Here is a 19,234-nt window from a genome sequence, read left to right on the forward strand (position 1 = left end):
ACAAAATGAACCTCAAACTATTTTTAATTCTATTCGCTGTTATTATATTACATATCATAATCACTCCCTATACAAAAGTAGAAGAATCTTTCAATCTACAAGCAATCCACGACCACTTGATCCACAAGCCAAAAAGACTTGATAAATATGATCATATAGAATTCACTGGGGTAGTCCCACGTACATTTGTTGGCAGTTTGATAATTTCACTTCCACTGTCTCTACTGAAAATATTCAAGCTACGTCTATTCAATTATCAGTACGCAGCTAGAATATTAATTGGTGGTATCAATGCACTCACAACGCAAATCATATTCGATGAAGTAGATAGCTCATTTGATTTCAATTCAAACACCTGGATGACGCTCCTCACTATAACTCAGTTCCACTACCCCTTCTGGTCATCAAGAACACTGCCAAATTGTTTTGCACTGCCTTTAGTAAACCTGAGTCATTACTTCTACATCAAGTCATCAACTAGAAAGAATAACAAGTCTAGATATGCTGCTATATCACTCATTTATATCACAGCTGCTGCTGTCATCTTTAGAATAGAGTTGGTTGCAATGATCTTACCGATGGTGTTTCAACTGTGGTTTAATAGACGTCTGAGCACCTTTAAGATTGCTTTGATTGGTGGTGTTACTGGATTGACAGCGTTATGTTAGTATTTTTTTTTTGGTAGGGTGAAGTCATCTAACACCGTTGTAGTCACTACTATCCTTGTAGACAGCTATTTCTGGTCATCTAAACTTCTCTGGCCGGAGTTAAACGGATTATTGTTCAACGTATACAACAACAAGTCTTCTGAATGGGGTGTATCACCTTGGTACACGTACTTTCTAGCGCACCTACCAAAACTGCTGATGACAGGATTACCGCTGAGTATTGCAGCTTTATTACCAAAGTCTTCCTTCCTTCCCAACGAGATAAACCAAAAGTTCATTACGATACACAACAAAGTCGCCTCGTTCCAGCCAGTATCTCTGCTATTCCCGTCAATCAATTATATATTTATTCTCAGCTTTCTAGGACACAAGGAGTGGAGGTTTATCATCTACACCATCCCTCTCTTCAATGCTTTAGCTGGGTTGGGGATGGGTCGATTGAATGATTTGTGGAAAATGAATACGGTGCAGATGAAATTAATGGCTCTCGTTCCCGTACTTGCATTGGCGGTTAATTTCTCTGCTACTTTTCTAGTTACTGCGTTAAGCTCACTCAATTATCCTGGCGGTAGTGCACTCAGTCAGTTCCATCACCTGGTTGCTCAGCAGCCACCATCTACTGTACACCTAGACGTACTAACCGCAATGACTGGCGCTAGTAGATTCGGTGAGCTGTACAGAGATGTAGGGTGTGATATTGGCGAAGAGAAGGTGTGCACTGGCTGGTCTTACTCTAAGAATGAAGATCATATACCAAGTGAAGCTCAATGGAAGATTTCTGCTGACACTGATGATGAATGGACGGTTGTCGATTCTGTCAGAGGATTCAAAGGTGTCAGTCTTCGTAATCTCAACATCGATATTGGCGAGTTACTTCATATACAGAAAAGGAAAACTACTTGATGCTTATTTGTAGACATTATTTTACAACACTGATTTGAATGAAATAATTTAATTTGATAGATACTTTCAATCATAGTGGCAACAAAGGGAATGATTGAGTCGATGCAGATTTTGAAGTTGCGTATGAGTTTGTGATGGATTCAGATTGTCGGGTGTTTTTGTCATTGCTCTTGAGTCTCGCTTTCGGGGGAAGAAAAACGGTAAGCGACAACCTGCGCTCTTTTTGCGATAGCTGTGACTGTGTAGGTGGTATGAGCGGATCAGATGATGGTGTTTGGTTGGTGGTGATTTGCGTGTTGTGTGAATATGACTGTGAATTTGAATTTGACTGTATTTGTGACTGCGTCATACTCACGCACCCACTAAACACCCTCAACACATCAGCTTGTATTAGAAAGGTTAAAAAAGCAACTAAACCAGTCGCAGCAAATGCTAACGTGGAACCATTCTCGAATCCTCGAAATTTTATAGTCGACTTGAGTAGAATCACAAGCGAGGTTACGCTGTAGTATAAAAATAGAAATATTCTACTTATCAGCTGGATGTCAATGGATAATCTAAACTTCAATAAACCTATTTGAGATAAACGTAACTTGAATAGTAAGACACCTGTCCATAAAGCCATGATCATTAGGAAAAACATAATGAGAGTAGCAGTTAAAACGGTTGCCAAGTTGAGCTGCGCGTTTAACACCACACAAAAGTAAGGTGTGCGTACAACAAGATCAGTATTTTTGAGTGAAGTGATTAAATGTGCAATAAAGAAGGGTATACCAAATAGCCAAGGGACGAGTATGAGGATGGGACTGTCAATGTACTCCTTTAAATAGAAAGTTGAAGTTGCTTTTGCTGTGTTCACAGTTGACCAGATACGTATGGTTACGATCAACGAAGAAGAGCTATTCATAATCATACCAACACCTCTGACTGTTGCGTTGATAACCCTTATCGATGTCGGTATATCTTCAGTGTGACTTGACTTATGTCCTGTCCAGAATAAAATAGCATCAAACCATAGAATTATTGAAAATAGCGCGTAAAATTGTAATAATAGTAGATTTCGTTTGATTCTTTTTGAGTAGATTGTTGCAATGAACAAGAACAGATGACCTATGCTACCTTTATCATGTTAGCGGGATTAATACCAACCAGAAATTACACAAACCTGCTACAAGAATACCGTAATAAGCATTGAGATAACGTTCATGTGCAATATCAAATACACCGTGATTGCTCATATATCGTTTAACATTTGTTTGAATGATTATGTTTACACTAAGCCAAGTTGCTCCGACCAACTAATTAGTTATAATTAAAAATGATTATCTCTGGTATGAATATGGCGTGGTGAAGATGCGTTAATTAAATTCTTTATCCTTGAGGGGGCGAGGTGGCGAGGCGGTTGATAACGTTAATTCACATTAATCATTTTTCCTTGACAAGTTTAATTGAACAGGCTGTCAAAGGTTGTAGTTATACTATACCCTGATTACCCCGGAAAATTTTGACGATTGAATCCAATTTAGAAAGACATGTATCAAAAGCTATTTACATTGTGATATGGATATTAGGAGTCTCTTGATTTTCTGCGCAAAGTTATTTAGTAAAGATGAGCCAAGTGATAAGGTAATAACCTACTTAAAATCATCCTCTGCAGATCTCTGAATATCCTCAAGATCACCTTGGATAGTATTCAAAGCCTCAACTGAAGCAGAGTGGTATGAGATTTGACTGGAGATGATGAGTTAGTAAAACGAGGTAGAAAACACTATACGCACGCTTTAACGAGCTTGTTGAGAGAAGTTAAAGGTTCGGGGTTTTCCAAAACATTCTTCATTAAAGAGATGGCAGTTTCAGTTTGAGTGACGAGTTTATCTTCTGCAGATTCCATTTCTAATCTAGCTTGTTCAACTTTTTGAGGAGAGGCAGTTTTGAGACCTTGTTTACAACTATCCAACCATAATCTGGAGTTCCTAACTTGAGATCTAGCATTTTTGGCGAGTTGGATTGAAGTGTTTAGGGTGGTTTGCCAAGGTTGTAAGAAGCCAATAAGAATATCGTTATCTTGTACGAGTCTACCGTTGCCAATTTTATCATGAGCGAGTGCAAACTTAGTGAGAGCGTTACCCAAGTGATCAATTTCACCAATTTCCAAAGCCGAGGTAGCAGCAGCTCTAGAGAGAGCATGTGATAAGGTTTTAGGTTGAGGGACAGGGGCAGTTGGTTGAGGTATGTTAACATTTTTTAAGTTTGAGTTAGCAAATGAGCTGAACGAGTGCCACAATTGGCCGGATTGTTCAGATATAGAGTTATGGAATTGAACGGGGTAGTCATAGCTTTCATTCTCGTAGACTTTAGTAACCTTGAGTAGGTGCTTGTGTACGGATTCCAAAGCATCGACTTTGTTCTCTAACTCGATGTAGTCATTTGGGAGTGTTGTTATGTCTGCTTCATCCACTGCACCAAATTTCTCCCTATTGGGGGTTAAGGGGTTATCAAACAATCAACAACACAACCGACCTCGCAGCTTGCAATTGATTGAAAATTGACTTGTTTGTGTTTAAATTTGAGAATAAGTTTAGTTTGTCCATATGACAAGAAAGTACAAGAGTAGATCAGTTAATCGGCTTTATCTTAAAGTGGAGAGTGATTAAACTAAAAATTAAACATTTAAGATCTTGAATGAGGTAGTAGAAAACGCGTAAACCTTCTGGGTCCTCGGAGTCTTGTACTTCAACCAAAGAACCCAGTTTACACGTTTGAAATGATATGTGATTGTTATCTAGCTTTATTTCTAACTCTTGTGTACCATTAACGTTCTTCTTTGGCCAATTTACGTCATTTTCCCTTAGTATTTCTGCCTCCTCAACGACCTTCTTCAGTTGATTAGCAAGTAAGCCACCTAGCCACAACTCCTTTCTAATCAAGTCATCATTTCTGTAATTTGAGTTGTTGGCGTATCTCAGCCTTCCTCTGGTGTATTCAAATTCTAAAAATTCGTGTCCGTATTTTCCACTATGGCCTGAGTAGTAGCGCAGATAGAAAGGGCTATGAACGTGTGTATTAGAAGTTGAATAACATTGCAACTAACACGCACTCATGTAAAAGCTCTGTAGACCTATAAACCTTATTAGAATATTCTCAATTTCAACGCTAGACTAACATGATTGATTGTGGTTATTACCTATTATCAACAACCATGTTTAGACATATAAATAAAAATATTCATAAATCCACTCCGAATCTTTTAACCCGTGGAAATGCGTGGGTTTACCTATGTATCCACACACACATACTCACCCACTCCACCCAGCAACTTCCCAAGAATTTTACAACCAATCCAATACGACGACCAGCCATCCACTAACAATCTCTACAACGACATTCATAACGCTCCCATTTCCTTCAAATCCCCTGTAAATTTACCAAAGACACACAACATCCCGATCGCTACCCTTCAACTGAAAGCTCACTCAACAGATAACTTGGATTTCTTCGCTGACTTTGCACAAAGATCTGCTTACCATTTGGGAATCGTTCTCACTGGCCCTGTGCCCCTTCCAACCACCCACCAACGCTATTCCGTTCTCAAATCCCCTTTCGTACATAAAAAGTCTCAGGAAATTTTTGAAAAACGTACACACGGCAGACTTATTAAAGTTTGGGATTCTGACGAGCATGTTGTGAAGAGATGGATCGCTTACCTGGATAGTCATTCTATGTCTGGAGTTCGGATGAAATTTGAACTTAATCAATACCTGAAATTGAACTTTGGTGATGCTTTACCGTCAATTGCCAATGACTCTCTTAGATCTGATGATATTAAACATTCAGCTCAATCTCTACAGCATTCTATTATTGAAAATCTTCACTCTGAGCACAAATAATTCAAATACATTTCATTTATTTCATTTCGTTCGTCCTGTTCATCCTTTTTATTACAAAATCATCACTCAATCAATGTCTGATCTTTCTTCATATCCTCAGGCAACATCTCAGCCATAGATGGTCTACGCTTCGCCATTGATGCTCCTGTGCCTTTACCACCTTTACCCTCTCCGTCATACTCATCGTTGGCCGGTCTAGACAGTCTGCGTCTATCCCCATCCGGTACCTTCTCATTAGGGTTCAGTATCGTTCCATCCTGCTTGACTGTATCGTTTAGTGACATCTCACTCATAGACGCTCTCTTTATTCCCGTCAGTCCTGTCATTGATGGTCTGCTTTTGCGTCTTGTCATGGAGTTGCTGCGAGATTGTGGAGGTGATGCTATATTTTCGCGTACTATAACGCAATTAGTTTATTATCCACAACGAATGAAACCACAACTCACAAGTCGCATCTGCTTTAGCTTCGTCATTCAGCGCATTCGACATTCTCCTCCCCTTCATCTGTTCATTGGGCAAACCAGCGAAATCGGAAGGCTTCCCATCCTGCATCTTGGCTCTATTTTCTACGAGGGTGTTATCGACAGTGAGCTCCTTAGGAAGTGATTGCGACATCATCCTCGGTTTCTCCCTATCGGGTAAAACACCATGTTCGATCTCATCCTCATCGTCAATTGCCGAATCTCCATACTGCATATACTCATATCTGTTAACAGGTTTGAACTTTTCAATAGGGTTCACTTCCTGTCCGGAGAGCGACATAGATCTCTCTTTCATTGACATAGATTGAGCCGTGGCAAAACCTGTGTCTTCACGCTCAGCGCGTGGCGGTTTAGTGATATTCTCAAGTTTTGTAGCATCCATCGATGCGCGCTTATTGAGTGACATGGACATAGCTGGGTAATCGTCGTGGTAATGTGGTCTCAAGTCGCTACCCGCAGTGAGAGGGTAGTCTGATAAAGTAGCTGACTCTCCCACTGCATTGATTGACGCGCGAGATCCTCTTCTCATAGCTGCCTCTCGAGCCATCTCGCCATCAGCTTCTGGCGCGATAACTGGTTCTCTAATAGCAGAATAGTTGGTCGTGTCTCTTGCTGAAGCGTTAGTCAAAGAGTCCGCCATATCCATTCTATCATATCCTTCAACCTCAGGTCCAAGTAGGCTGGTACGGTCAACTTGCGGCTTAGTTATGTTCTCGCGCAGTGTAGCATCCACGACTGAAGTCTGCGTAAGTGAGTCCGCCATAGATTTTCTGCGTCCTCCTTTCGCAGCTGCACTGGCTGGGTCGTCATGAGAGTTTCGACGACTGCCACCCATACTTGATGGACCACTGAATGGGTTTTCGAGCTGCTTAAGTACGTCACCACGCAGCTCCGGGTGTTGCTCTACTTCAGCCCTAAATGCATCACGTGCTCCGACGGGGTGCTGCACATAAACACCACCACTTGTAGTAGTCACATAGTTGTTCGCTTGCATTGACTCCTTGCGCTGTCTAGGCGTTTGGAAGAATTGCTGCGCCGCTGCTGAGGGTCCGTCGCTGTGTAATTGATCATTTGCAACTACTGCCTTCAAGTCAAAGAGCGCCTTGGTTGCTTCTAGCTGCTCATTTATGTACTTGACCATCGCTTCCTTCACCGTGCTAGCCACACGCTCTTGCACATAAGGCCAGAATGTCTTATAGATGTTCGCTTTGATTCCTTCCCCTCCATTCACATCGAATTTAATATCATTGATCTTAATATCGAACCCTTCGAAGTTGCCAGTAGCGGTGAATTTGAGTAGCACATCAGCATCATATTCAAGATCCCCTGTGCCTTCATCGGATACCCCAACAATGCTCTTCTGTGAATACTGGTAGTTGAGTCCCTTAGCAAAGAACTTCAAGCCACGCATAACCGCGGTGACGTTGGTGGATGGGTTGAATGAATCCCTCTGCAAGAAAGATATATTCGAGTGAGAGTCGAGTGAAAAGTCCTGAGGAACCATTGTCGATAGAACCAAATTGATGTTAGAGAAAACATACTTAAAGTCATCATCCTCCCCTTCAAACTTGTCGAGCTGTACATTGATAAAGTCCTTGGTGGCCTGTCTGGCTATTTCAACAAGTGTCTTACCATACGGAGCATACTGTCTCAAACTCGAAATCGCACGCTGGACACGTGCTATTCTTGAGTTACCCCTAATAGCATCGGAAAGCTTTCCGAACTCATACGCTAACGCGTTAGATGGCAATTTTTCACCCACGACTGGTTTGAAGCGGTTGGCAATTATACCAACTCTCGTTGTACAGTTTGTTGGTATGTAAGAGTAACCAAGTGAATGAGTCTCAACAGCTGGTTCACCACTTAGTTTAGAATCAATTGCAGAGTTGAGAAGGGCGGCAAAAGAATCTGAGACATCAGCCTTGTTCTGCTCAAGTGGCTCTGCAATCGCTGAACGAATAATAGATGGAGCCTCGGTCAAAACTTGCTCAAACCCAATGATAAACTCTCCAAGTGAATATATGGCTGGTGCAATTTGCGAACCTGTGAGCATTTGAAGTATGTTTCTAAGCACGAGGAAGGAGGAGCGCAGTTGAGAGGATTGATTGCCACCTGCAAGAGCATCCAACAGGACAAAGACGAGATTACGACGTAAGTCAGTCGATAAGTCCAATAAAGTGGTCAAAGGCTCAAGAGCTGAAAGGAACAGAGAGTGGAATTCTTTATCTTGGGCGATTGAGTGGAGTGATTGGTCGAGATTGGAGATATGTGATGAGAGGGGGTACTTTGAATAGAATAACTGACCAGCATTCTTGAGAAGACCAGTGAAATGATCGAGGGCTACAACAATTTTGGCCTTATCGACGATAGATTTGCGTTCGAATGACGTCATCAAGATAGCTGTGATGATATTTTAACGGGTTGAATAAAGTTCAATTAAAGAACTCACCTGTAATCTCAGACAAAGCACCTTTGAAACCTTTTAAACAACCAAAGATTTGGTTGATGAGGGTGTTCTCCACTTGTATTGTACCAAAGAGGTCCTCCCAAGCAAGTGAGAATGATTTGATAGCGTCATCGAGGGCATCTTCTTGTGGCTTCTCATCAACTTCAAGACCTTGAATCGCACCAAAGAAAGATTTGCGTGGTTTGAGTGGATCAAGACCCTGAGCCTGAGCGAGAGAAGGTTTCCTTTGACTTGTTGAATCGCCAGGGAAAGCGTTTGAGCGGCGTCTAACGCGTTCACCGGCTGGAGTCAATTGACCAATAGAAGTTCTTGGGGAGGCTGGTTGGATGATACCGTTGCCGTTGACGTAAGGGTTGCTCGTGTAGGACCTTGGGCGTGGGGAAGCAGAAACGGGGTACTCAGAGGCCGAGTAGATTGCAGAAGGGGTTGTTGCGAATCTCGATGCGCCTGCGGGGTGTTGAGTGGAGTTGACGGAACCTCTGCGAGAAGGAGGAGCGCCAGGAGGAGGGTTGTACACTTGTTTGCCTTGACCGGAGATCGGGGTTAGCGGTTTTAATAGGCCAGATAAGCGACCACCGGATTGCCTGGTTGGAGGAGGGGCGTTGAGTTGAATTGGAGTAGATGGAGTAGCTGGAGTAGCTGCAGTGGATTTTGCAGATGAGTGGCTGCCGAATGAGGACTATTAAATTATAAGCCTGGTACTTTTAAGTTTACTTCAACTTACTTGCCGTGAGCGTGGCTGCATTGTGTATAAGATGATGGTTTGGGTTGGAGATGCGATGACGTTGTTGTTGTGGTTAGTTAATTAAATCAAAAATTTATGTTTCAATAGATCCTTGTATTTATCTGGGATGCTTGAATATTTCAAGACGGCTCAGTTGCAGGTGGATAAACATGCAGTTTAACTGAGTAATTTCAAGTAAAGCGTTTAAAGTTGATTGCTATATTTTTTGCATATTTCACATCTCGAATATATCTGTAAAATATAATTTTTTATTCACGTGAAAATGCCTGTTTCTTTCTTTGTCGGTTCATCACGCACAGCGCACAGGGAGGAGAATGTCTGGCAGAATACAAGGAGTACAAGGAATACACCGATGTCCACGCACTGGATGTAACAAAATGTTCAAGTTTATTGATAATTTGGTTTGTTTACTTGGATTTTTATAAAGTAATTCTAATAAACATTCCAGGAGAGACACACAGCACGTAACAAATGTGGTCAAGAATACAATCCTGGTGAGTTACTATAAAATCTATAGTATCCATCTAATCAACGTTTAGCCTCTGTCGTCGAATCCATTGAATCAATCGTAAGCTCATCACAAACACAAAACATAACTAAATCCTCGTAGAATCTAAACATACAAATTGATCCTCCGTTTAACGAATTTAAACCACCTTCCTCACTTGAACCGCGTTTAAGAAATCAACCTCAAAGATCAACTAGAGTTACAGTGCGTTGTTGATTGGAATTTTGCATTCAAACTCATTTAACAAACCTTTAGCGGGGAAATAACAATCACAACACCGTTGAAAAGCAACACGTCATCGATCATGCCCCTTCCTCACGCGATAAAGTATTCCAATGCGATTGTGGTAAACGATATGGCTACAGGGAATCCATCTACAATCACAAAAAACATGGTAAATGCCCCGGCAAACCTTGGGGTGACGCTCTCATCGTTTCTATCCCCGCAAATTCATCCAATTTTCATCCAAACGATACTCAAAAACGTCGTAAGCTGACAGATCATTCCTCTCAAGATTCTGACTCGAAATACTCTTCTTCTTCACCTGCTCCTGTCATTCAACCAAATATACGTCAACCACTTACCCTTCCTTTAGAACATCCCGAACATCCCGAACATCCAGAACATCCAGAACATCCAGAACATCCAGAACAACATCCAGACCAAGAGCATACCATCCAACAACCCGCCAACGATTATCTCCCTCTTCAAGATTCCTCTCCCTCTTTCCCCATCTTGCCCCCTTTATCTGCCTTGGAAGAACGTAAACCTGATGTCTCATTGCTTGTCCAACAACCTTTAATCGTACATCCTCCTCAAACTACCATTCAATACCCAAATCAGCCTCTTTACAATAACAGCAATATGGCTCCCCCTTCTGTTCCCCCTCTCGGTTCTTCCCGTTCAACCCCAACTCCCGATTCCCTCACTTCAAAAAGACCAATGACAAGAGTTCGTCAGCCTGAACATGAGAAAGCTTTCGCTTGTGATTGTGGTAAACGTTTCGCTTACAAAACCTCTATTTATCATCATAAGAATAGAGGTGGTTGTCCTGGTAGACCTTGGGTTACTTCTGAAGGTGGTCATAGAAATAGAGCAAAGACTGGTAAACACCTCTCCATGTCAAGAGCGCACGAGCTTGCTCAAAAAATGGGTGAAATTGGCACTCTTAATGTCGACTTTGATAACGTTCCTGACCACTTGAAAGCAGAATTTTACAAGAATGAATCTTTTGCCAAATCAAATAGCACAAATAGGAGAAAAAGCTCACTTACAAACGCATCAGACTCGAGTCCTAGTGGCGCTCCAAGTACATCTCAAGACGATATAGTCTCTAGGCAGTCTGTTCGACAAAGACCGAATATTGGATTGAGAATTAGAGAATGGAAAGAACCTCACCCGCGTCAAATTGGTAGACCTACTTTAGCTAGACAGCAATTCGAACAAGAGTTGCACTCTAACAAGCCTTCGTTATCAATTCAACACCCACCTGTAGTAACTCCACCAACAAACCAAATTACAAATCCTATGTCTCAATCACCAAGATCTCAAGGTATCCCTCAATCATCTCTACCTATACATCCGTCTTTACAAGTTGCTCAATCAGCTCCATCGTCTACAGGGAATGTTGATGGGCAGAGCAACGCATTTGCATCACCCCAGCAAGCTCTTGTTACCGATGTACCGCTAAACAAACAAGAAGATTGGAACGGTATGAACAATATGAACAATATGGACAATATGAACAATATCACCAGACACACCTCAACGCCACCTTCGAATAAACCATCGTATCCACCACATTCGTTCAATCGGAACAACTCTCATCTCGCACCCTCTAATAGTCACAGTCGTCCATCTGTAGGCTCAGCAACATCATCTCACGCCTCAATCGAGCAGGATGACGGTGGTGATAGTGACGCATACGTTCTTGGTGATGTTGATGATGAAGCCTGCGTGTCTAGGACGCGCTGGGGACCAGCTGGGGTAGAGTTAGCACAAGAATTGGCAAGGCAGCGTTTTAGTTGTGAGTGTGCAATACTAGCATAATCCATCTCACACCTTTCACAGTACCTAAACCAGCAACTCCAACTCCGCAAAGACCTTACGTTTGCTTAGTGCCGGGTTGTTGCAGATCTTACAAGAACAGCAACGGACTAGCGGCTCATTTTTCATCTGTAAGAGAGACAGGACATGGCGAACTGGGACGCAAATTGCGTGATGAGGTTAAAGAGAAAGATAGCAATCCAGGCTATGTCGGTATATTTGACTCTATTTTGAGAGAGCAAGATACTATCAAAAAGGCTCAACCTGACGATGAAGAAGATGAAGCAAATGATTAGACATAGGTGCTAATATCACAAATACCAACACATTATCAATGTCACATTTTCATTAACATCTTGTAAATAAATTCATGTATCCTGTAATTCGACCTACTTATCCGGCTGTGTTGCTAAATGCGGCGAGGGTATCTTGCTGAATGCGGTTGAAGATGAAATTTGCTAAATTAAATAACTAAATATTAGCTACAATGACATTTTGACTTGATCACAATGTAAATCTTTATTAACGTTGATATTATTCGCGCCTGAAAATCTTACCAAATATGAAAATCGCTTGCACACCTTCCCAATACGGTAGTTGATTATATAGAAAACTAAAAACGTAAAGTTGATAGAGACGCGCTTCGTGTTTTGAGCTTTATCTGGAGACACTTACTTTAAACGATCTACGACGACCAATGTCTTATTACGAGAATAACCAGCAAGGCAATGTGAGTAGGATATAGTAATAAATCAGTACTAACGCGTCGCTAAGTCTGCTAATTATCCACCGCAATACGTCAATCCAGCTTCACTGTCTAGCGGTGAGCAACAACAAAGCAACACAGATGATAGTTTCAAGCTCGATACCATCACGTCAACAAGATTCCCTACGCCACCTTCATCGAATGAGCATCTTATTGAGTTGGATGGTGGACCAACGGGTGATTTCAACATTGGGTACAATTTTCTCCCAACGCCGGAGTCGTCGCCATATGAGAGCGACTTCAATTTGGAGATTCCATCTGCACCTATGAGCCACGCAATGAGCCAAGAGATTTCAAGTGACATGTCGATAGGTATGGCGAACAATTTCGGCAACTCACTCGGAATGTTTTACCCTACACCACCGACATCCTCGATGGGATCGATGCAGAGCAACATGTTCAGCGTTGATCAGACAGGAGTAGACCAAGAACTGCACCGTCTCCTAATGCAGTCGGGTGCTTCTGCACACATTGAGCAGCTGCACCAAGAGGAGAGACAGAGGGTGACACATGCGTACCGCCTGCAGCAGCAAGAGGAGGAAGAGCAGCAGCGCCAGCAGCAGCAACAGCAGGAAGAACACGAGCAGGAGCAACAGCGTCTGCACCAGAGGATGATGTTTGAGAAAATGCAACAGGTAAACATTAGTCAGCAACAGACGCAACAAGCGCAAAACACGCAAACGCATTATCGTCAACCACCACCTCCACCAACTGGGCATCCATACAGAATCGCAGAGCAGAGCACGAGAAGCATTCGTAGGAAGCAGAGTGCACCTGCATTTCGCAGCACACAAGCACAAAGCACTAGCATGGGAGTGCATCCAGCAGCTACTACGAGCATGAACATGAGCATGGGTATACATCCATCTGCTACCATCGCATACCCTCAAGCATCGACGAGCAGCTTGGGTAGAATTGAAGAAAGCCAACCTCAACCTCAAAGAGAGCCACAGAGCTTGCCTCAGAGACAGCCACAGCCATATGGCCAGCCTCAAGTGACTTCCAACGGCCAAAGCAGCTGCCATAGAAATGTACGCGGCATAAAGTCTAAAAGACAAGGAGGGCCGCGTAAAGCCATCTCAATGCCGGCAATTCGCCAGGTTTCATCAATTCAAGCTGAAGATAAGAGTCAGCCTAAAATGACCAAGTCGCCAGGTGGAATAAGTTTCATTAATTTCACTCAAGAACATGCAGAAGCCCTGATTGCAGGAGTTGCACCCTCAGGCTCAAACAAGCGCAAGAAGAAAGCTGCTGCTGCTGCTGCTCAGCAGTAGGTAGAATATTGTTCAAAGATATTCAAATAAATACAAATAATAATAATAATAATGCTTTTTAATCAGTTTAACTTAATTTTATTGTACTTTGTTTTTTACGATGAATTCTCTCTGTTTGATTACGTTGGCGGCGTATCAAGTTGTTTTCGTATCATGACCACCAGCGCGACATCTACATCAACGAGCACAGTATGCCAAGTGCATCCACTCGTATTGCTTAGTGTTTGTGTGTAATTTCTCGTGTAGTTTGTGGAGACGCTGACGAGTACACTCTAGCTGATCACCACGCTCGAGCTGTGAAAGGGTCAAAGAAGCGCGTCGTTGGCTGCTTGTTAGGCCAGGATAATGGATCTGTCATCAACGTAGCAAACTCATTCGCTGTCCCATTTGAAGAAGACGAGAAAGACCCAAAAACGTGGTTCTTAGATCACGATTTCATTGAAGGAATGATGGAAATGTTTAAGAAAGTTAACGCACGTGAGAAGCTGATTGGTTTCTATCACTCAGGTCCAAGTCTCAGAGCCAGCGATTTAGAAATCAATGAGTTATTCAAGAAATGGTCAAATAGACCTGTTATGGTTGTTATAAACGCTGGTGGTGGCGAGGATGATGTCAACAAAGACCAAGGTGAAATACCCGCAGAGGCTTACGTTCAGATTGAGGAAGTTAGAGAGGATGGCTCTCCTCCTGCAAAGACTTTCTTACATATCCCTTCACAAATCGTTGCAGAAGAGTCCGAGGAGATTGGCGTTGAACATCTGTTGAGAGACGTTAGACCAACTAACACCGCCAACGCGAACATTAGCTTGTTGGGTGGTGAGACACTCACCACACGTGTCAGTGCTCTCTTAGGTGCACTCAGGGGGCTTACTAATAGGCTATCAACTATCAGCAAGTATTTAGACGACGTTCAATCTGGTAAACTTCGCACAAATCACTCCATTCTTTATGATTTACAGGAGATTGTCAGTTTGCTGCCTTCAGGTGCAGATGATTCCACTGAGGATATGCTTAAGGCTGTTTCGAGAGAGGGTAACGATGGCCACGTCGTCTTGTACCTCTCCTCTCTCATCAGGGCAGTAATCAAACTGCATGATCTGGTTGATAACAAGTTGACCAACTCACGCGCCGAACTTGGTTTACCTGAAATTAGCAAGGAGAGCAAGGACAAGGAGGAGCAAAAATCAAGCGATTCAAAGGAGACGAAAGATGCAAAGCAAGATGACAAGAAGTAAAGTGCATATATAAATGATATACATGATAATTAATAGTGTATTGTTCTACTAGTGAGTTTCAGCTGTACAAACATGTATGATGTTGGTAATCAGGCACGCTGTGCGAATAAACGTCATAACAGTGGCAGTGTCAGTGAGGTAGGCAATTGACCTGCAGCCAAATTGATTCATTATCAATGAATGTCTGCGCGTTCAGCGTGTTCATTGTTACATGTGCAGCTCATATTTGTGCCTGCAGGGTTTAGAGTCAGGAGTCAGGAGTCAGGGCTGTCCCTAGCGTGCATTAAAGGGATTACGCTACGAAATTGCAAGACCCAACTGCCTAATACACTCTTAGTGAATTCCAAGTCCTTGGCTCAGCCTTCAGAATCGAGCTAATTCAAAACATGTGCGTTAAACAAACGCCATAATTTGAATCAGAGTGGCGCGATTGCAGCAAAGTACCATAAGAACTATCGATGGGTGCAGTTTAATTTCCACTTTGTATCGCTATGACTGTAATTTTACACCTGCATTAAAAGGCGGAACGCTCTTGACACACACAATTATCCGCAATAATCCGTCTTAATCTAGCTAGTTTCCTATTCACAACCCTCAAACCCTTCCTTTGCCATGCTCAAGAGACATGCACCGACTATGAGCTGATTACCATTATAGGTACACTAGAGCCACAGGGACCGTCAATCGCTCTCAAATCCATCACAGACAGCGCTTTAGACGAGTTGCAAGGTGTTTCGAAGTACGACATCGAGTACCCAGCCAGTATCTTCCAAGACTCTAGTGACGCGGTGAACGACACACTAGGCGAGCTGAACGATAAAATATCACAGTGCAACGATATGCAGTTTGTTTTGCTAGGATACTCGTAAGGTGCTTCAGCGGTTTTGGAGATGTTGGACAATTTGTCAGTCGAAGAAACGGAGAGGGTTGTTGGTGTGCTATTTCTCGGTAACCCAAATTTCTCTCAGCTATTCCGTTCAAACAGCTCAACAACGACTGGGACCAATCAGGAAAGGTTCTAGACATCTGCATTGAGGTGAGTAGCAAATTGTTTTGCAATCAGGTCACTAAAATTGCTGTAGGATTTAGAACGACTATATCTGTAATCCAGTGATTTGTCGCATCACTAGACATTTCTTCTACTCAACTAATCCCAAGGTTGTCTAGCGCTCAGTGAAGCACATAGTGACACAGCTCAATTCATAGTATTTTGCATCGAATGATTATCAAATGATCAAGTCATTCCTTATTCTAAATCTCAACATCGTATGCAAGTGCTGTTTCCACTAATGGCTTGATCTGCTCGACTATCTTGACGTGCTCAGGATCGACTATGTATGCATTCAGCGCGTCGAGGCTGTCGAAGGTGGAATAGAGACCTTGAACAAGTTGATTAGAGAATTCCTACAGTCATCCGCGTGATTCCTCACCGTAGTTGTACACTCCACTCTTCTCAGGACGCAATGGCTCGCCTAAAGAGAGCTTGGTTGGGCCATTGAGTGCGTGCAGTGGCTTGAAGACGTCGAGCGTTGCTTGGTCCTTGTTTTTGAGCTTCCAGAGTACTATGTGAGCGACTGGCATTGGTGGTAGTGTGATGAGGGGGATATTGTGAATCAAGACTTAAGTATACATTCATTTACCATTTAACTTGCGTACACATCTTCAGCAGCCCTTCGAATATCATTCTCGAGGTCTTGATAGTCCTCCACGCCAACGCTAAACCTAACAAGGTTTTGGTTGATGCCTAGTTCTTCTCTGAGCGCTTTTGGTATACCTGCATGTGTCATTTTCGATGGCAGCTCTGCCAGGCTCTCTACACCACCGAGCGACTCAGCCAGCGAGAAAAGTGTGAGACGCTCGAGTATCTTTTCACCAGCTTCAGAAACACTGTCTGAGAAGCTGACACTAAGCATTCCACCTGTTGGTACTCCCAAGGAAACATCTCCATTGTTGGCTTTGACGTGCTTTGACATTTGTTCCATCATTATATCATAGTTTGCGTTCCAGGGGAGACCAGGGTACAAAATGTCATGCTTGCTTTTCACCCATCCCCTTTTGACGCCCTCTGTTGCAAAGTAGTGGGCCAACTTGAGTGCATTTTCACCATGTCTCTCCGCTCGGAGGTCTGAGAGATGTGTTAGCGTAGAAAACCACAAGTGGCGCTAGCGTACGCAGCGTTTTTGCTCCCCGCTGTGCCAACCAGCAATCGAAAGCTGACGGTACAGATCCGATGGCATTCTGGAAAAACCTCAATCTCTCCGCCAAATGTTGGTGCTTAGTCACAACTACTCCCATTATAACCTAGTGGGTATCGTTAGACTAACTAGTAAGTAAGATTGTCCACGCACATCGCTGTGGCCGTTGATGTATTTTGAGACAGAATGCAAAACCACATCAGCACCGAGATCGAGGGGGTTTGAGTAGTATGGAGATAAAAATGTGTTATCAACTACCAAAATTGCGTCTCTTGAGTGTGCAATTCGAGCCAAATGAGGGATATTAACAATTTTCATTGTCGGATTCGTCGGAGATTCAACCCAAATCATCTATTATGATCATATCAGATGACTCTTGTAATTACCGAGAGATTATCACCTACTTTAGTATGCTTTTTCCAGTTGCTCGCAATAACAGCCTCCTCGACTGTGCCTTCGAGTGGCACAAACGATGTTTGTACACCTAACAAAGAAGCGACGTGGGTGAAGTATCTCGAAGTACCACCGTATACATCGTCTATTGAAATTACGTGGCTTGGGCCATGCCCTAAAAGATGCAAGAGCGTTGAGGCAGCTGCACTTCCACTTGCAAATGCGAATCCATACTTTCCATTCTCGAGCGCTGCGATTTGTCTTTCTAATGCTTCTCTGTTGGGATTGTTCGAACGTGAGTACTCGAATCCCTATGACGTGTGAGCGATAAGGACGCAAGTGGATATAGCCAGACAGACTTTGTGATTTCCAACGCCTGTTTGAGCGTATGTGGTGCTTAGAGATATTGGTGGAATTACAGCGCCAGTTGATTCGTCTGGTGTGCTACCCTGTGAAGCGTTGAGAGCTGAGCAACGACATTCAAAGCATACTAACAACGTGAATAGCTCGAGTGGCAAAGCTTGGGCTCGTCTGGGCATTATCCATCTTAGTGGCAGTTTCAGTTGCAGTTCAAGTGCAGAAATCACGTCATTTGGTTTTAAAGTAGCAATAAATATCCATTTTACTCTGATTTGTAGTCGTACAGATTCACACTTCCATCGTCTCCTGCGCTGGCTAGAGTCTTGGTTTTCGGCGTGTAGGCCAAGCTGTTTATATCCGCACCTCCGTGTGCTTTGTCTATTGATTCAACTAAAACCAGCTTCGTAATCACGCCATCGCTATATCCAAGTTTCCATAGTGATAAAGTTCCGTCTGCACCGCCAGTAGCGATATAATTTTCATCCAGCCAGACGATGGTATATATAGAACGCTTGTGAGCGTTATTTAGAATGGCGGTGGGTACACCAGCATCATTCCAAGCAATTATACTCAAATCGTCACTAACACTAACCAAGTGGTGACCGCTAGGTGACCATTCGCATGCCCAGACGGTGGAAGAGTGCTTCTTAAAGCGTGAACTAACATACCAATCATCGGAAGGATCGTCCTTGTAGATATTGATGGTATCATCATAGCTAGCACTTGCCAACAGTTCATCCGAGTGAGGGTGGAAAGTGACGTGCTTAACATCTTGAGTGTGCTCCATTAGAACACTAACGCACTCAGGTTCATTACCAGATGTAACTAGGCTGGTTGTTAGATGAAATTAAGCGTTTGTACGTGAGAAAAGAGAAATACCTTCCCAAATCCAAACTGATTTGTCTCGTGAGCTTGAAGCGAGCAAAGTAGACGAGTTATTGAAGGCAACAGACTTGCATTCACTCTCGTGGCCTTCTAAGACTGAAGTGCAAGACCAATTGTCGTGTACATGGTCTTCTTTCTCCCAAATACCAACGGATGCGTCAAAAGAGGCGGTTGCGAGGTAAGAGCCATTAGGTGACCAAGCCAAAGCTCTAACAGTCCTCTTATGCTCCTGTGGCAAGCTAGCGACTTGTGTCCATGACTCGTTCAGATAAGCGTAAAGATGTACTTGATGATCACCAGACGATGAAGCTAATAAATTGGTCGCAGGATTAAACGCAACAGACCAAACTTTATCTTGATGAGATTTAAATCTTTTTATTTCCGATAACATGGTATATCTTCAACGCTGACGTACACCAC

At 42.9% G+C, this 19,234-nt stretch overlaps 10 protein-coding genes across 10 annotated transcripts; 5 read left to right on the plus strand and 5 right to left on the minus strand.

Moving 5' to 3' along the window:
• Positions 1–359: 359 nt before the first annotated feature.
• On the plus strand, positions 360–1,571 carry J056_001199 (putative Dol-P-Man:Man(7)GlcNAc(2)-PP-Dol alpha-1,6-mannosyltransferase; the record flags this gene model as incomplete). Its single annotated transcript, XM_009270922.1, has 2 exons — positions 360–663; positions 712–1,571. The coding sequence occupies 2 exons, from the start codon at positions 360–362 to the stop codon at positions 1,569–1,571; spliced, it is 1,164 nt and encodes a 387-aa protein (XP_009269197.1).
• A 1,567-nt stretch (positions 1,572–3,138) lies between these two features.
• Positions 3,139–4,162, minus strand: J056_001200 (Protein GVP36; the record flags this gene model as incomplete). The annotated part of the gene is made up of 4 exons (XM_009270923.1): positions 3,139–3,157; positions 3,210–3,302; positions 3,350–4,045; positions 4,092–4,162. The coding sequence occupies 4 exons, from the start codon at positions 4,160–4,162 to the stop codon at positions 3,139–3,141; spliced, it is 879 nt and encodes a 292-aa protein (XP_009269198.1).
• Positions 4,163–4,770: 608 nt separating this feature from the next.
• Positions 4,771–5,458, plus strand: J056_001201 (uncharacterized protein; the record flags this gene model as incomplete). The annotated part of the gene is made up of 2 exons (XM_009270924.1): positions 4,771–4,835; positions 4,885–5,458. 2 exons carry the CDS (start codon positions 4,771–4,773, stop codon positions 5,456–5,458), a joined length of 639 nt encoding a protein of 212 aa, XP_009269199.1.
• Positions 5,459–5,520: 62 nt separating this feature from the next.
• Positions 5,521–9,152, minus strand: J056_001202 (uncharacterized protein; the record flags this gene model as incomplete). Its single annotated transcript, XM_009270925.1, has 4 exons — positions 5,521–5,855; positions 5,905–8,340; positions 8,390–9,086; positions 9,132–9,152. The coding sequence occupies 4 exons, from the start codon at positions 9,150–9,152 to the stop codon at positions 5,521–5,523; spliced, it is 3,489 nt and encodes a 1,162-aa protein (XP_009269200.1).
• A 377-nt stretch (positions 9,153–9,529) lies between these two features.
• On the plus strand, positions 9,530–12,002 carry J056_001203 (uncharacterized protein; the record flags this gene model as incomplete). Its single annotated transcript, XM_009270926.1, has 6 exons — positions 9,530–9,553; positions 9,601–9,646; positions 9,692–9,720; positions 9,763–9,864; positions 9,916–11,686; positions 11,731–12,002. The coding sequence occupies 6 exons, from the start codon at positions 9,530–9,532 to the stop codon at positions 12,000–12,002; spliced, it is 2,244 nt and encodes a 747-aa protein (XP_009269201.1).
• A 401-nt stretch (positions 12,003–12,403) lies between these two features.
• J056_001204 (uncharacterized protein) lies at positions 12,404–13,746 on the plus strand (the record flags this gene model as incomplete). The annotated part of the gene is made up of 2 exons (XM_009270927.1): positions 12,404–12,436; positions 12,481–13,746. 2 exons carry the CDS (start codon positions 12,404–12,406, stop codon positions 13,744–13,746), a joined length of 1,299 nt encoding a protein of 432 aa, XP_009269202.1.
• Positions 13,747–13,899: 153 nt separating this feature from the next.
• On the plus strand, positions 13,900–14,981 carry J056_001205 (26S proteasome regulatory subunit rpn-8; the record flags this gene model as incomplete). Its single annotated transcript, XM_009270928.1, has 2 exons — positions 13,900–13,972; positions 14,023–14,981. The coding sequence occupies 2 exons, from the start codon at positions 13,900–13,902 to the stop codon at positions 14,979–14,981; spliced, it is 1,032 nt and encodes a 343-aa protein (XP_009269203.1).
• Positions 14,982–16,232: 1,251 nt separating this feature from the next.
• Positions 16,233–16,562, minus strand: J056_001206 (uncharacterized protein; the record flags this gene model as incomplete). Its single annotated transcript, XM_009270929.1, has 2 exons — positions 16,233–16,360; positions 16,412–16,562. The coding sequence occupies 2 exons, from the start codon at positions 16,560–16,562 to the stop codon at positions 16,233–16,235; spliced, it is 279 nt and encodes a 92-aa protein (XP_009269204.1).
• Positions 16,563–16,624: 62 nt separating this feature from the next.
• Positions 16,625–18,115, minus strand: J056_001207 (Cystathionine gamma-lyase; the record flags this gene model as incomplete). Its single annotated transcript, XM_009270930.1, has 6 exons — positions 16,625–17,106; positions 17,153–17,282; positions 17,330–17,527; positions 17,581–17,880; positions 17,929–18,018; positions 18,065–18,115. The coding sequence occupies 6 exons, from the start codon at positions 18,113–18,115 to the stop codon at positions 16,625–16,627; spliced, it is 1,251 nt and encodes a 416-aa protein (XP_009269205.1).
• Positions 18,116–18,191: 76 nt separating this feature from the next.
• On the minus strand, positions 18,192–19,205 carry J056_001208 (putative cytosolic iron-sulfur protein assembly protein 1; the record flags this gene model as incomplete). Its single annotated transcript, XM_009270931.1, has 2 exons — positions 18,192–18,754; positions 18,809–19,205. 2 exons carry the CDS (start codon positions 19,203–19,205, stop codon positions 18,192–18,194), a joined length of 960 nt encoding a protein of 319 aa, XP_009269206.1.
• Positions 19,206–19,234: the final 29 nt, after the last annotated feature.

The sequence above is a fragment of the Wallemia ichthyophaga genome (genome assembly GCF_000400465.1).
Source record: "Wallemia ichthyophaga EXF-994 unplaced genomic scaffold scaffold14, whole genome shotgun sequence".
Lineage (NCBI taxonomy): Eukaryota > Fungi > Basidiomycota > Wallemiomycetes > Wallemiales > Wallemiaceae > Wallemia > Wallemia ichthyophaga.